At 40.3% G+C, this 16,595-nt stretch overlaps 1 protein-coding gene across 4 annotated transcripts in view; it reads left to right on the forward strand.

Annotated features, from left to right (window-relative positions):
- Positions 1-691: 691 nt before the first annotated feature.
- Positions 692-16,595, forward strand: part of ralgapa2 (Ral GTPase activating protein catalytic subunit alpha 2) — a 100,511-nt gene continuing 84,607 nt past the window's right edge. For 3 of the 4 annotated variants that reach the window (XM_034125459.1, XM_034125452.1, XM_034125445.1), the window contains exon 1: positions 692-937. In XM_034125459.1, coding sequence (XP_033981350.1) covers positions 832-937 — 106 coding nt within the window. In that variant the 5' untranslated portion in view covers positions 692-831. The remainder of the gene's footprint in view (positions 938-16,595) is intronic. The other variant, XM_034125435.1, reaches the window with a different exon arrangement.

Raw genomic sequence — 16,595 nt, forward strand, 5'->3', positions numbered from 1 at the left:
TATATATATAGTATAAGCAGTTTGGCTCTTTGGGTTTAGGAATTTCTAAAAGGCATTGTAATGTTTTTTCCTGATATGTATATCAAAAGTTAATCTGCACGTTAATCAATAATGAAAATTATCTTTATTTGCAGAGTTATCCCTAACATAAAATAAACATCTAATCCAAAATACGTGGGCAAGGCAATTTCCATTAAAAGTAATATTTGCAAGTCTCCTTTCCATTCATTTAAATACTGTTGTTCCCTGTGATTTGTGTTTTACTATGTCAAACACCAGGGGGCGCTTGGGATCTATATTTACTACTAGACCCCAACCTCCTCTTATTAAACCTCTATTGTAGGAAGTAATTGGAATCGATAAGTCCCCGTTTAAGACTAAAGATGGGCGCCAGTCTTCAACCTAAAGTTAACTGCATGACAGTGCACTCAAACTTTTGTTTCTCTTTTTTTTAAGAGGCAATAGTGTGGCACTCTATCAAACGAACCCCACATCTTCACAATGCAACAGCTTGAGCATAAACCAAAACTATATAGCCTAAATTGAAAGGTGAAATTACTTATTAAAATTCACAAAAACAAGCCCCCCTCTTAGTGCAAGGTGCAACGGGTATAAACAAGGAGGCGTATTCATATAATGTGACCACTCCTCCCTGTCAGGCTGCTCTTCCGTGTTTACACACCCACAGAAAACAGGACACTAGCGGCCGTCGGACGAATGTTTACCGAGCAGGCATAGAGTGGTGGTGAGGAAAGTGACAGTCACACTGGAGGCTCGGTGTATGGTGAAGCACAGGTGATTTCAGCCTTCACGGTTGCATTTTACAGCGGAATGTTCACTCGAAGGGGGCATGGAGACGTCAAGAAATCTACACAGAAAGTTCTGGACCCAAAGAAGGATGTACTGACCCGGCTGAAACACCTGCGGTCACTGTTAGGTGAGCGAAATGTCACCGTGCTTTTGATGCTGCATCGCCGAGGCTTAGCTAGTCGTGCTAGCTAGCCGACAGCTAACGTCAAACAAGGCGTCAGGTTAGCTGGCTGGCTGTCACTACGGTTACTAATGCAAGCTACCTGACATTTAATTTCAACGGGCAGCAAAAACTACCGTCCTAATTTGAAGTGTTTGCAACTCACCACATGTTTTCATTGATTGTTTTACGTACAAATATCGGGCAAGTGGCACTGTGATAAGGCATGAATGCTAGCTGCTGTGAGCTAGCACCCCTTGCGGCTAACTAGCCAGCCAATGCTAACTGATGCTGCCTTGTCAGGGCATCATTTAGAAGCAGATACCCACTACAACCTTTGTTGTCATTTTAGTCCAACGTCTCCCTTGTTGTTTTAAAAACGTAGTAAGTGCACCTGTGTGGCTTGACACATCACAAACACATAACACGTTTTATACTTTAGAATGAAATGAGAATATAGCTTTCCCCTAGCTGTTTTCATATCAAGCTAATGTGAAGTTACTCTATCCTAGAGATATTTAATTAGAAAATGTAATGTAAAGAAAGCATAATGGTAATGTCCTCTTTTTTTTTTCATTAGACAAGGAAGTGCAGTAGGTTATGACAGTCATAAAACAGACTGTTGTGTGGCTATTGTTCCAACCCTGTCATCCTTCACTATTATAATGGAAGCTCTCTAGTGCTGACTTGTGCTGATTCATTGATCAATGATCATGATGCTCTAAAGAGTCCATGTAGAATATTACTATACCACTATGAGTCTCATTGCCAAATCCACTTTCCACTGCAAAACATGCAAGTAGAAGGCAGGAGACATGCTGAAGTCGTTTATGTCTATTATGTTTTGCTGAAATAAGTCAACATGACTAAAAAACAGCATTAACAAATCAGAGAGGTATATAGAACTCTAAAGCATAACATTTGTTGTCTTTTGGAAATGAATATGTTTATGTTTCATTGCATACTATTGAAGACTGTTACAAACAGCACCTTTATTGTACTGGAGACTGTAGCATTTGTATGTACACACTTCTGCTATTCTCATTGTACCACAGATACAACTGGGTCAGGGTACTTTGGGAAAGTGTGGAGAGGAGAAAAAGTTGACTTGAGGAAATTGTGAGATATGGATTCTGTATAAGCGCAACCCACTGTATGTATGAAGTGCTTTCTATCCATTGTAGGTCAGGTATTGTACCGTAGAGTTTCTATCTCGTAAGGTTGGACGTCTAGTGCATATGTAGACTTATAAACCTATTATATATTTGTACTTACACTATAATGGAGAAATAATACTCTGTAACTATTAAAGCTTACTTTTTTTATAATATGTTTTGATGTTTACTAAAATATTCAAGAATAGCATGGTTTAAAAATGAATTGGTATAACTTGATTCCTTACCCTTTGTAGGAGCCAATTAACACTGTGGGTATAAAGGTAGGAACCTATGTTTGTGGTTAGAGGTTCCGCCGGATATTTCTCACTGATTGATTTTGGTAAGACTACCTTTTAATTAATCTCCAAAGTGTGAAAGTGAAGTTGGGTTTGCAAAGGAAGTCTGCGGAAACTAAAAATCACTCTTGCAATAAGGTACCTTTTTAGATGTTTAGGGGTTCAACTATTAGTCTAGACTGGTGCATGCTTGCACTCGACCAGCATGCATCAGTCATAGTGTTATATTTGCTGTTTATTGATTTTCCTGCACAGTGGCAGAGCTGTGACAGCCAGTATACAACTTTTTGAAGTTGACATAGAGAGATCTCTTTACTATCATCACACCTTCAATGTCAAGACTAGTACAACCAAAGTAGAGGTCAACACCGAGCGCAACATCGCCTCTGTGTTTTTCTTTCCCTCATGTGCAGTTAAAGATAAGGCGGGTCTGTTTGTCCAGTAGCTGATAGAAGGGCCAACGTGTTAATGTCACCCTGCCTCCCTGATTTCACGTGCTTTCAGCTAAGGAAGGACTTCCTTCTGGTGCTGCTGCTTCCTGTGTGAACAGGAAACAGTGATGAGAGATGAGACTGCTGTGGAAGACACGACAGGGACTTGTGGAAATATAGCTGACTCCAATTAGTTGCTGGCAGTGTTTGGTATTTTTGGAAACCCTACTATTCCCATATATGTAGGAGAAGGATTTAATCCAGAGGAAAAGTAAAGCTGTCAGTCAGGCTGACATCCCTCATATTATTATTACAAAATGGTAACAGCTATAGTGTGTTTCAGTAACAATAAACCAAGCCTTCTTCTCCTGCTACAGGCAGAACAATTGCTTTAAATGGCATTGCTGCCAGCGTAAATGTATAGGGGCTCCGCAATTGTGCACACATATTAGTTCATAACTTGAGTTTTTGGCAGTTGACGGTCCAAATTCAGCATCCGTTAGGCTACACACATTTGTTGTCAAATATTTTGGAAGTTGTTTTCTCTGCCGTTTTGTAGTACTTGGAACAGAAATGTGTTCAACCAGCTCGTGGAGACTAGTCATAGTGTCAGTGGTATTGGAGTTTAAAGGGCAATCTGTGGTCTGGGCTATTTTCGGAGCTGGCCTGTATTGGTTTTCTGCTCACTGAGCAGATCGGTGGGATAGAGTGTGAAAGCTGCTGCATGTTAATTTGCCGGTCATGCCTGGCTGGATTTGGCTGAGGTTGTTAATTACAGCAGCGCAGCAAACCACCTGATCTCTCACTGCTGCTCTCGACGGAGGCGCAAACTGCTATTCCTCTGACTGTTTACTGTTCAAAGTCACTCTCAAGCGCAGTCTCACAACTCATTCTGTATTCGTTGTTGCATACGCATACCCCAATTACCTTAAAAAAGCCTGAAGTGCATGGTCCAAACTAATTTAAACTCTCACTAATTTGATTGTAGACAGGAGGGTTTGACTGGGGGAATTCCCATTGATTCCTGGAAGAGATGTAACCTTTTTTCCCTTGTTCCCTTTACAGAGAGGTGCCAGGTCAGTTTCTAGTCAGTGCTGCTGGAGCAAGTGGATTCAGTATGCCTTATTATCATGTGCACTGACCCTCTGTTTGTAGGACAAATAACTTCGACCCCTGATCAACTGAATAGAACAAGCTATATCCTAAGGGGGTATTGTTTGTTCTCTGTTATTCTCTTCAACTGCTGTAAACAAACTCAGACCTGTTGTTGATCTGCATGGGAATAACAGTGCAAGTGTTGTCAGTGATAACAGTCAGGTGTGTTTGTCTTTTGTAGGTGCGTGAGTGTGTTGCCAAAGGTAATGTTTTTAAAGGAAGCGCTGTACTCGTTGTTTTTTAGCTTGAATTAAATATAGTGTCATTACTCCATGTGTTCTCCAAGTGTTGCTGAGGTCCGGGTGAACCAACAGCGCTGCTCATATAAAAGGAAATCACAACGTGAAGCATCTGAGGAAACAATGAGCACAACACTGGCTCAAGCGCTCTCAACAAGGTCCTCTGTGTGGCTGAAGTAAAGGCTGAGATCACTCGACTTCTGATTCTCCCCTTTTGTAACACACTCGGGTTAGACTTGTGAACGACTTCAGCCTCTTAGCGTCTTTTATCCAACACTTTGTAGGCATGATGTCGACACTTAAGTGTTATAACCACCAGAGTAAGCAATCACAAATGGCTTTTATTACCTTTTTCTCTTATTTCACTACAGGCTATCAGATAACTGAAGTTTGGGTTGTAGTGTTCTTTTTCACAACACAAGTACAGGGCCTATAAAACGTTCTTTTAATTTAGACTCTTTTATGCCAAAGTGATTTACATCGAATGATGTATGCTATAACCAGAATATATTTCTAAGTCGTATGACATTTCTTTCTTGAGTCGAGCGCAAGAAATATATAATTTAGTCAATAATGTGTTATTGACACTGTCAATAGCTATAAAGGCCAAGTTGTTTGCGATGAAGGCAGCAGAGAGGCCATTAACAGGTGTTTGTCTATCACCATAACAGTTTGTGCCATTATCCCCCAGGTGTTTAGCATCTTCTTAACTCGTTGTCTTACGAGATCTGTAGAGCTGCTTTGGATGGAGATTTGAAAAAGAAATGAACAATCAGCCACAGAATCAGCTGTTGAATAATAGAGTGATGCAAGGTTACACAATGTAAGCTTGTATTGTCATTTGTAAATAGCTTTATAGAAGTCTTTCCCTGACTACATTTACCGCTGCTTAATTGTTCTTTTAATTGTTTCCAATGGCTTAAAATGAGTTGGAAGAAGAAAAAAAACAACTGAACACAATACATTAGACACAAAGTTCCTAAATAGAAAGCTAAGTTTGCTCCTACCCAGCCTGACTTGAGATATTGGATACAAAGTGTGAGAAACTTGCTGTTTATAAAACGGTATAGTTTTCATCATTCACACCTACAGCTCATGAACCTTTTACAGATGGCACATTTTACTGGTGTTTGTTGTTGTTGTTGACTGCTAACAAAATAAGTCTGCCGCTCAAAATGAAAGCCTCGGGTTCATATTTTGGTGTTTTATGAGAAAAGTATTGTAAATAGATAGTAGGGCTGCTCGATTATGGCAAAAATCATAATCTCGATTATTTGGGTCAATAATTGATATCACAATTATTAAAAACGATTATCCATTTACTTTGAAAACAAAAAATGTTGAACAGTATGTTTTTAACAGTTGATTACCCTGAACTTTAAGTATAATTCAACTGAAAAACCAATAAAAAAAAAAAGAAAAGAAAATAATCGTTTTATTTCGATTATGTTGTTTTCATAATCGTTGCAAGCCAAAATCGTAATTGCGATTAAAATACAATTAATTGAGCAGCCCTAATAGATAGTGGAACAGAGACCGCAGCTTGGTAAGTTGCCAGGCGCCTCTGCTGTGTGTTCTTGTCAGAAAACAGGTGTTATTCACTCCATACACTTTTTCTTTAAAGTAGGATTTGATATTGTTTAAAAGTAGGTACAGTACATTTAGTTTTGGACTATTTAGCAGTTTTTATTACCTTTTTAGCTTACCTTTTTTTAATCGGATGAATACACCTGTTTAGATAACTGGTTTCGGCAAGGTGTTTGGGACAAAAAGGCAACACTAACTGTTTTATATTTAAATTAAATTCCTTTTATTATGCCTACTAGTAAGGAAGCATATGTGAAGCTTCCTCTAAACTGGTGCCACTGTCAAGATAAGCATCATGCAGTATAAATAAAGGTCCTCTTCTGCAATTCATGGGCCATTACAATTACAAACTATGCCATGATAAAAACGAAGAAGAAGTTCTAGCATACTAATACTAATATATTTAATTATTAGTGCTACCTCATTGTGTCTGGCGGTATCTGACTGGTGTTGCGTGAAAGCTGCAGCGTGTTCACTTTACAAATCAAATGAGTAAAAGATCTGATTAGTTAACACGTTTTGCAGGTGTGTCACTCTGAGTTATGGGTTCCTTTGGTATTTGTTATGAAAGCACGAAAGGGTTTTTTATCATCAGTCTCCATCAAAAAGCACACTGTTATGTTCTGGAGCTTGCATGACTTAAATGTGAAGTATTTAAATGCCTCGTGTACATCCTCATTTCTAAGTAAACATGACCTATTAGACGTTAACTTGTAAATGGTTTAAACAGTTTTTACCTAGTATTTTATGGTTAAAGATTTATTTTCATGAGGCTACTATAGGCACATGACTTATAAAAACATTGTGTTAACCCAAGGATGTTTTTGTCTTTCTAAAAAGCTTTAGAAGAGGTTTCTGTTTTCAGTCTGTGTTAAAGCTGTTATGTGTTCCAGAGCTTCCTTAAAACACTTTTCAGATATGATAATTATCACATGGTGTTGAATGAATGGCTTTTTTCTTTTATCTGTTGGCTTGCTGGAGAGCTAGAGATAGGAGAACACCAGCCCTCTGTGTGCTGCTGCGGAGGATCCGTGCGATTGTACATGGCGAAGGGAAACCAGTTGGTCTGGTTCCTCTGTTTACCTGTCCTGCTTTTATAATAGCCAAGTCTATCCCGAGACCTGCAGATTACTGTGACACCACTTGTTCTCAAGACTTGATCTCAAAGTGGATTTGATTTCATGTTGCCTTTCTGAATGTCCAAGCTTCTGCTAATCTGTGACGGATTTCCAGGTTTAGAGCCAAAAAAATAAATAAACACTTAGCTTTGGCTTATAGTATTAGGGGAACGCTACGCAGTTGTTAAAGAGCAAAATGCAGGGTGGCTAGTGAAATACTGGCTGATGAAAATATGATACAGTCTTGGACTTGAAACGGTTTTTCCAGTAAACAATTAATATTTCCATTCTGTTAGCCTCTACTGTATGTGGCCTTTAAAAGTGAGGGATCATCTGAAGTTGAAAGGCCATCAAGAGTGATACAAATGTTTCTATATCATTTTGCTTTCATTTTAAGTGCTTACGACCTGGTCTTCGATGATTTCAATGTTTTCTCCGGACAGTGGGGAGTGATTCAAGTTGGTCAAACATAATGCTCCTGAGAAACAGGAATTATTACTAAGCTATGCCATCAATAACAGAGGTTTGACTTGAAATGCTTCAGGCTCCATTTACTTGAACTATCACCTGTTTGCATTTTAACACAAGCAAATCAACATGAAGTGCAAGATTGAGCTACTGTCATTTTTACAATTTTAAATTAAACATCAAAATAATATGTAGGTAGATTTTCTTTGCACTCCTACATTGTCCATGTGACCTTGCATTATGGTGAACATTTTTTTTACCTTTTCTGGAATATGAGATAAATCAGGGTACAAGGAAGATATGTGTCCTGTGTACATTGAAACCAAATTGCTTAGTGTGTCCATCCATGAGTAATTCTCCCGTCCGTCAGTGCGAGTAAGTGCGATGATCAAAAGGACTAGTTTCACAGTGTAACGGATGTAACCCCTGCGTTGTTAAAGATAAGGGTTTCAGTGCTACCTGAAGAGGAAGAGTGAAAGTTGTCAGTTCAGCAGCTCTTCAGTGCTAAGCAGTGGAGATAAGCCACTCTCCGCTGTGTGAGCTCAGACTGGGAGAAGGTCAGGCTTTGCCAGTTCTACCATGACTCCTTCACACTGTGCTCAGTGCACACCCAAAGTCCCCAATCTGTCACACAGCGAGGCAGGCTGCAAGTGGAGAGGCCTTAGTGGAGAGTTTGGCACAGTGGCACCATCATTTCATTATGGGCAGCATAAGTGTTGTGATTGTGAGAAATGCCCCTTCGTAAACATTCTGAACCCGAATCAAAAACCTCTGATGAAGCTGCTCTGCTGTAGCATTTATCCTGAGGTTGTTATTCCTACTTGAGAGTACCCTGTTAAATATTTTAAATAAGGTTGAGTTATTACCACCTGTCGTACTTTTTTTGAATTATAACCCATGCTGTGACTCTGTCAACTCGGAGAGAGCTGCATGCGTTGCTCCATTGCTTTAGCCTGGCAGCATGTAAATCACTCTTTGTTTTTCTCAGGGAGGATGATGCATTGCATGGACAAGCCAGTTATAAATATTTTCTCCTGACCAGCTATGGCGCCTCAAAAGCGGGTAGACCGCTACAGTCTTACACGGATGTTTTTCAGAATCAACAAATTAGCTATGCAGCAAACTGAAAGCTTTATAAGCTAAACCCAGTGGTGTAGATAGGTGCGCATCCTGCATGTCTGACACATTAAAACCACAAAGGACGCTGTAACCTCACCATCACACCCTATTTATCCCTGATAATCATGCACCAGATTCATATCAAATGTGTGTGTTTGTTTGTATTGTCACATGGTAGTACTGCCAACATCCAAGCTTTCCTATGGCATGTGTATTTTTGTTTTTTCGCTATGCTGGAATGGGTGTAGATGGGAGGTTGTTTTGCGATCTGAAGGCCTCCTGCAAGAGTTTTCTGTCTTTTTATTTTATTGCCAGAATTTTTGAGGATAGCTCTTTTTATAAGTTTCATGTTTTTAATAAATTATTTCATATGTCATTTTTTTATATCACATTTATTTGAGAGGGAAAAAAAGATTTAGATGTTAATTTATTTACATTTCAGATACAGTTCACACAGGTTTGATGACACCACAGTTTGTCAATAAAACAACATATAATTGCAAAACCTACTAAATTGTCTACGGTACCCTTCCATGTGCCCACCTGTGGGCTTCTCAAAGTGTGGTTTGCGGACCACTGGTGGTAAAATTTCACATTTGAAATAAATAAATACATTTAAGTTTTCCGCACTCTTGCGGGAATATCTCCGCAATGGGGCGAGCTTAATTTTCAATTGCATGATATAGCCCAGCGCAACACCTTCGTCACACATGTTGCCACTTGTTTGTACCATTTTCAGGCGATTTGTAATCTGTTCTAGAAAAACTATGTGTTCTTTTTTTTTAGATTTCATGAAGCGTATAAAACAAACAATGGATGTCTTTTATGAACATTTATCCATGCTGGAAGTAGATTTAGTTGTGTTAGGACTTAGATAAAGATTATTATCTAATATATGCATCCAATGAAGCATTGCATGAAGTCTGTTGATGATCAGAGGCTGTTGTTGGGGCTGCAAAAACGTTTTTTTATTTTTGTTTTGGCAGACCATGCAGGCCAGCCCAATGGTCACCAAGGTTCATGTTTTAATAGCATTTTTTCAAAAAAAAGCCCAGGCGAGCCTAACATGTGAAAAAAGGGCTTAGACCTCAGAGAGTTCAACTTGGGCCTGCGACCATAGTTTTACTGTATTTTGTTTTGAAAATCCACAGCGGAGGTTTGTGTCGTAGCCTACTATGCGGTGTATTTTGCATTTCTCTCAGTAGCCAACGATCTGTGAGTCTGTTGGCTCGGACATAAACTCCGTAATAAATGTAGTCTACATTTCATAAGAGGTGTAAAACCTGAGCATTTTAAATCGCATTTGAACGAAATGCTAATATAATCTGTAGTTGTATTTGTATTGTTGATTTAATGTGTGAACGAGGCGATATAGAGAAGGTTAAGCTATCATTATTAGGCTGTAATTTGTTATATACTGTTGGAATGGTAAGCAGGCCTATTGCTTTTGGATATTTGGGGAGTTAGGTGGTCCGCGAGTGTTTTATTATTGGTTAAGTGGTCCATTTTTCTATTTTGCACAAAAAATACTTGCATTAATGTCAATTTATGTTCTGTGGACTGTGTTTTTAAGTACATTATTAACAAGCACTTATTAATACTATTACTTAGTTGTACACCCCGTTTATCTAGGCCCTTTTTTGTTTTCTGTATATATGTCACACTGTGGGACTGCGGGAAGCGGTATCTCGAGATTTGTGTATGTATAACACATGTAGACATTTTGACAATAAAGCTGACTTTGACTTTGACTTTGACTTGGTATGAAAAAGTTTGAGAAACACTGGTCTAGGGAACTCACTCCATTGAAAAGCTATCAACATCACTGTAAACCAGTCCATGGCAGATGAGTCTGTTGTCAACACTGATAGAGAAAACTAAACGAATGAGCTCCAATCGACCCCCTGATAAGGATCATCAATTTGTCCCAGCGAGGGCTGAATTATGATTGACATCTCCAGACTGGCACAGCTTGCAGCATGCTTAACATTATGAGAAGCAGCTGTGTGTTATCAGGGCCTCAAATGAGGCTCATACAGCGTGCTAACTATTGTAACTCTGTAACAGAATCATGTGACAGACTTGCCATCCTCAGCTGGTTTTGACAGATGTATGATTAAACTTATTTGACTACGGTCAAATGTCAACCACCTGACCCTGCCACCGGTCATAAAGCGCTGTATGAAGCTGATCTGTTTCCTATTTTCTCTCTGACAACAGAAAGCTGATATCATATATATTATATACAATATAGTGTCCATAACACATTTAAGTATTGTATTTGAACTTGTTGTAGTTAATGTAAAAATATAAGGGATAGAATGAGGCTACAACTATGTATTTCGTTTTGTTTTTTTTAAATGAAAAGCATCTGAATGTGTTGTCCTTCTTTCATAAAAAAAGAGGTGAAATTTAAAATAGAAAAACTGTAACTATGAAAAATATAATTTTGGAACTGCAGTACTATCAGTGTGCCTTGTGCGGTCTCCCGCATGCATATCCCCAGAATATTGCCAAAAAGAAAATCACAAAAGAAAACTGCTCTCTAATCTTTGGATTGATCCATCTCTTGGAGCCCCTTTTTAAGTTGGTTGTTCTTTGTTTGGATAGGACTATCTAAAGAGGAAAGTGCCATCTATGGTGCATCCATCAGCCTCCACATTAGCTACCACCCCCGTGTCTCTTCTACTATGTGTTGGCAGCCTCCAGGCCTCCCTCTGTCGAGACTCTTAAAGAGTCCTCTGTGTCTGATCTGAGCGCACTGCCAAAGACACATATCAGTCTTTTCTCTCTCTTCATCTCCTTTCTGGCAGGAATGCAGTGCACCTGCAGAGTAAGCTAACCAAGAGCTAATGCAAATGAGCGCATGTCTGATCAAAGGTCGGAGTAGTTTGAGAGTTGACGTGGCATATAAATGATCCGCTTCAGGTGGTATAAATGACATACATTGTAAGTTGCCCAGGGGGTTAAATAGGGTTTGACACAACCTTTTGAACAGTTAATGTGAGTACTTAATATGATTATGTGTTGTATGCTGATCAAGTTTGAACAGTTTGGTTTTGTGTAATATACCATAGGCTTCAGCTGACAAATGACCTTCACCCGTTTGGCTCACAAGCCCAATGTGTACACTGCTGTGTGCACTCCCTCCGTGCTTGCTGGACAAACCCAGTTTAGCATGAGTTCATTAAACTAGCAATAGAGACACTAATTATTCAGTTTAAGCTTAACATAATGCTGCTTGCCTGGCAGAATAATTTCTCCATCTTACCATGTGTAGCTTAAGGAAATAGATTGGCACTAAAGGCACGCCACAGGGTTACAGTTTATGATATTTTTAGAATCAGCGGTTCAATCTACCCTTGGCCCAAGGAGTCAGAGTGAGACCCTTAGTGACGTGGTGACATTTAAAATATCCAAATTCTGTTTATCCAGCCAGGGGTTGAAAAATAAAGTCTTTGCACTGAGTGGGATATTCTTCTTTCTTTTTTTGTGGACATTTTTGATATCATGTTGAGAAGACGCTGTGTTTGTCTGCCCTTCACCATATTAAATGTTTGCCCTCCGCCCTGGCTGCACGCTATTATTTTCCAGCTGGTCCTCTTACATAGGGGTTGGAGCATCTGCCCTTCCCTGACAGTTAACAGGAAACGTATCACAATGGAGAACAGTGTCAGCCAACTCAAAGCTGCCATAGCTGCCCTGCTTGGCGTGAGTTTATTGAACTCACTAGAGAAGATTGCAGGTCTCCGCATCATTAAGTTATCACTGTCAGCAGTATCTAGGCCATTGTTATATCGTACAGTCTTTCATCGGTTAACAATAAGACTGACTTAATGATCCCCTTGCCGCGTAGTAATTTCAGTTTACTGTAATTGATGGGAAATATTGGGAGTATTTAGCTCTTGCCAATAAAAGTACTAATTACTAGGATAGCATTTGTGGCATCCATTGACCCTTAGATTGTTGCTGATCTTGGCTTTTTTCTCAGCATCCCTCTATTCATTCTCTTTCCCCTTTTGATTTGTTCCTCAGCACTCTTCTTTCTAAAAGAAGTGCTATTATGTGTGAATCACATCACTGAGTGTTGGCATTAGCTTCCTCAAACACAGAGCTTCTGAACACAAGCCATCCGTTCATTCAGCTCCAGTCACCAGTGTTAAGAAGACACATGGTTTCCTCCCTCCATAACAGCTCTCCACAGCTGCCGTTCATCCAGCACCCTCCTCCCCTCTTTGACATGAGAGTCCTGCGACAGAGGGGTGTCAATTGAAGGACACAGTTATCTAGTTGGTCTCAGAGGATACAGTGTCATCCCCTGTATTCCCAGAGCCCAGAGAACAGGTTTTGTCTCTTTATGTCCCCCATGCCGTTACCTGAGAAGTCACTGAAGCCCATTGAGCAAAGGGCCTGGATGGATACAGTTAACAATGGTGACAACTTCATCCTCTCAGTCAATTGTTTCCTTTCACGACAAAAAAAACTTCAACCAGAGATAGCTGGGGATAAGTGTGTTTAGTTGGTGCCACAGCATGCCATTAGCAACAGACATTTTATATAGAGTCCTTTAGTTCCTGCTGGCTTAATGTTGTTAGAGTTGTGAATGCTTTCACATAACCCATTACATTTCATTTAGCTGACGCTTTTATCCAAAGCGACTTACAATGAGTACAATAATCATAAAGATACAAACTCAGAACAATAGGAAAGGAAACATGCAGGTATAGTTGCTTCAAAAGAGCCAAACCATTGCAAGTGCTGGTGCATTAGTTTCAAAGGACGAAATCCTTAAAGTAGTACAGTTATTATTTGTGTGTGTTTTGGTTTGAATGGCCAAGGTACAAGCATTACAGGTGGGTTGTCAGTCTGCAACGGAAGATGTTTAGACTTTCTGCTATCCTCATATCATTTGGGAGCTCTTTCAAACATTTTGGAGCCAGGATAGCAAACAGGCGTGTTACCGTCCTTGGGTCCATCTTGCAGTGAGGGAGTAGCAAGCCCATAGGCTGATGCAGAGAAAATACCATGAGCTGAAGTGTATGGTTTAACCATGTCCTGGATGTAGGCAGCACCGTATTCATTCCTTCACTGCACGGTAGCCCAGACCCAGTGTCTTGAAGCGTATTTGGGCCGCCACTGACAGCCAGTCAAGGTAGCAAAGGAGCGGTGTAGTGTGAGGGAACTTAGGTAGGTTTAAAACCAGTCAAACTGCTGCATTTTGAATTAGCTGAAGAGGTCGCATGGCACTTGCAGGTACATCTTCTGTGAACTTGAGGTAACAGCTAATTTATTTGCCCTCATGTTGTTATCCAATATTTTAGCATAAACAATCAATACAAGAACTCTGAAATATTTGTAATTTTCAAGCAATTGGTTACCAAGGAGGAAGAGGTTGTTTAATTTGGCCTTGTTTGGTATATTGCCTGTATACAAGCAGATGGCTTATGCTTAATGCTCACCTTTCACTCTCTGACATACTTAACGCAGCCTGGACAGAAACCTGTCCATGCACATCATCCTTGAATTTTAACATGTCTGACCATCTTTGTCAGAAGTGTACCACTGGGAGCTTGATCGGTTGTCAGCCTTTTCCAACATGGTTAGCCTCCATCTCAGATTCTTGCTTGCTTTACATTTCCTTTTTCCCCCTTAAGGGCTTTCCCTCCAGCTGCTTAGGCCCATTTGAGCAGATGGGTAGCAGGGAGTCTGAAGGCTAGCGAGCTCAAGATGATGGCCCAGTGACATGCAGCTTGACATATGAAATTGACCCACGCCCAGCAACTCCTCACAAATGCAACAATATTCAAATTAGAGCTGCACAATTATCATACAGACTTCCTCTCTGTGCTTTCTCCATCTCTTTTGAGCACACAGGTACACCATATACACCAATCCAACCTGTTTGACATAAACAAATAATATATTTGATTGTTTTATTAGACAAATCTTTATTGATATTGGTGGTGACATTATTTTCCTTGGAGACGGACTGGTCTAACTATAGAACACGAGCCAAATGAACTCTTTGTCTGTTGTCTGAGGGATTTTGCTGATGAATGTGAAAGTATTAAGCAAGTCAGCTATAATTTGGCTCAAAAGCAGCCCATTCTCTGACACGCATGATAAACATGCCAACGCTGTCTCAACAACATCAAACACACACTGACCCTCGCGCCCTCCAAACCTTCCTGTGCTTCCCCTCTGCTGTTTTCCAAGCTTGCATACTATACCGTTTTTGACAGGAAACCAAAACAGCACACAGTGGTAGAAAATGTGGACCATGTAATGAGGAAAATAGGTACTGCAAAGAAAACAAAACCAATTGTACCTTAAAGTTACATTTAGGCAATCTTCTTGGCAATCAAGCATTTAAGAATGTTGTATTTGTCTTCTAGAGGTGTTTGTGAGAGCCATAGGTAATCTACACATCTACTGCCCCATGGGATTTTCAGACGGGAGCGTTGTTTTGGTACAGCAGAGCAGTTTATTACTCAAGCTAGCCTAACACAAGCTAGCTAGGTAAGCTGATGGTGCCAACAATAAAACTAAGAGCAGTGAGAAGGAACCAGTTATAGTGAACGTTACTGTAACAAAACACCATATAAATAGCGTATGCATTGCATATTTGTCTGCCAGGTACAAAATATTAGCCACAGCAGGTGTGTTGCTTCCCCCCTGACAAACAGACATCCACTGTTGCCATTCAAGAGACTGGAGAAAATGCTGTGTGCACGTTTACCTGGGTCTAAGATAAGTCACTACTAGGGATGCTCCGATCGCCAATTTTGGGGCCGATCGCCGGAATCAGTATCGACCGATCGCCGATCGAGTGGGCGGGGCCTATGGGGATCTTCCATTTAAAGTGATGTTTAAAACTCAGTTAATGGGGCTCATTCACTGGCGCTTCCACAAACAACAACCAACATCATTATTACATTCAAATGAAGTACATTATTCAAGTTTACATTAACTTTGGATAATAACACGGGAGAAATGAGCGGAAGCGCTCTCTTTTCCTCTCTCCCCCTCTCTCTCTCTCCTGACAGCCCGTCAGTATCTCCTGCAGCTCACTGATCCAGTAATGAGTGACCCGACAGTGAAGAATAAATATATTTATAACTAGTTTAGCTTGTTCCAGAGGTAGATAAAATAGGTAAGTGTGTTAGGTCTAACTCTTATGCCCCTTTCACACTAATGTGGTTCCCGTTCTAGCTCCGTGCTAGAGCTTTTCTGGTTCGGAACCGGTTTTTCTTTTCAGCCCCCGTTTTGTTCACACCGCCCAGAGCGCGACTGGTGCTGCCGCTGCTGCATCATGACGTCAACGTTTACGTTGCTGATTTTCTCCCCAACGGCGTCGGGTCGATGATCGTGTTGCTTTTAATCATACGAAGCCAGATTAAATGAAATAACTACTTCTCAACCCTTGTTCTTTTCTCCATTGCCGTGGTTCATTGTTTATTAATGTGTTACAGCGGCATTTACCGACCGCTGCAGTGCTGCCCGCTGTTTGGCATCTCAACGCTGTTATGAAAGTTTCTCTGGTATAAAATGGGTGATGTTAGCATAGCAACCGAAGCTAAACTGACTATCTTGACTACTTGTTGCTATCCTATTGTGGCATAAGCCGGCACATTTTACCGGCGTATTTTTCATTATGATTCTACTTGTGATAGTCGGACATGACAACCTGTGCAGCCCATGTATTGATTCAATCTGATAGCTGCTATAATACAAAACAAAACGTCTGCCTGCTCTCCACAATGATCAATAACAGCGAACGGATGGTCAAAGTAAGGTACAAATAAACAGAATCACACGAAGCCTGGTTAGTGTTGCCTGACTTTATAAAGTGTGTTTTTTTTAATAAGTGTGTGGTTGCGTTCTAGTCACTTTGCTCAGCACTACTGCTTGTTACAACTTTCATTTGGCGTACTACTCGCCATAAACTGTTATTGCTCAGGTTGATCCCGCCCCTGCCCCTGCCCCCGCCTCTGACGTAAGCGTGACGTATGTGGTTCTTGCTTCTAGGCCGAATTTTTTTTGGTGGAGCTTAGA

Source organism: Trematomus bernacchii, unplaced genomic scaffold, assembly GCF_902827165.1.
Source record: "Trematomus bernacchii unplaced genomic scaffold, fTreBer1.1, whole genome shotgun sequence".
Lineage (NCBI taxonomy): Eukaryota > Metazoa > Chordata > Actinopteri > Perciformes > Nototheniidae > Trematomus > Trematomus bernacchii.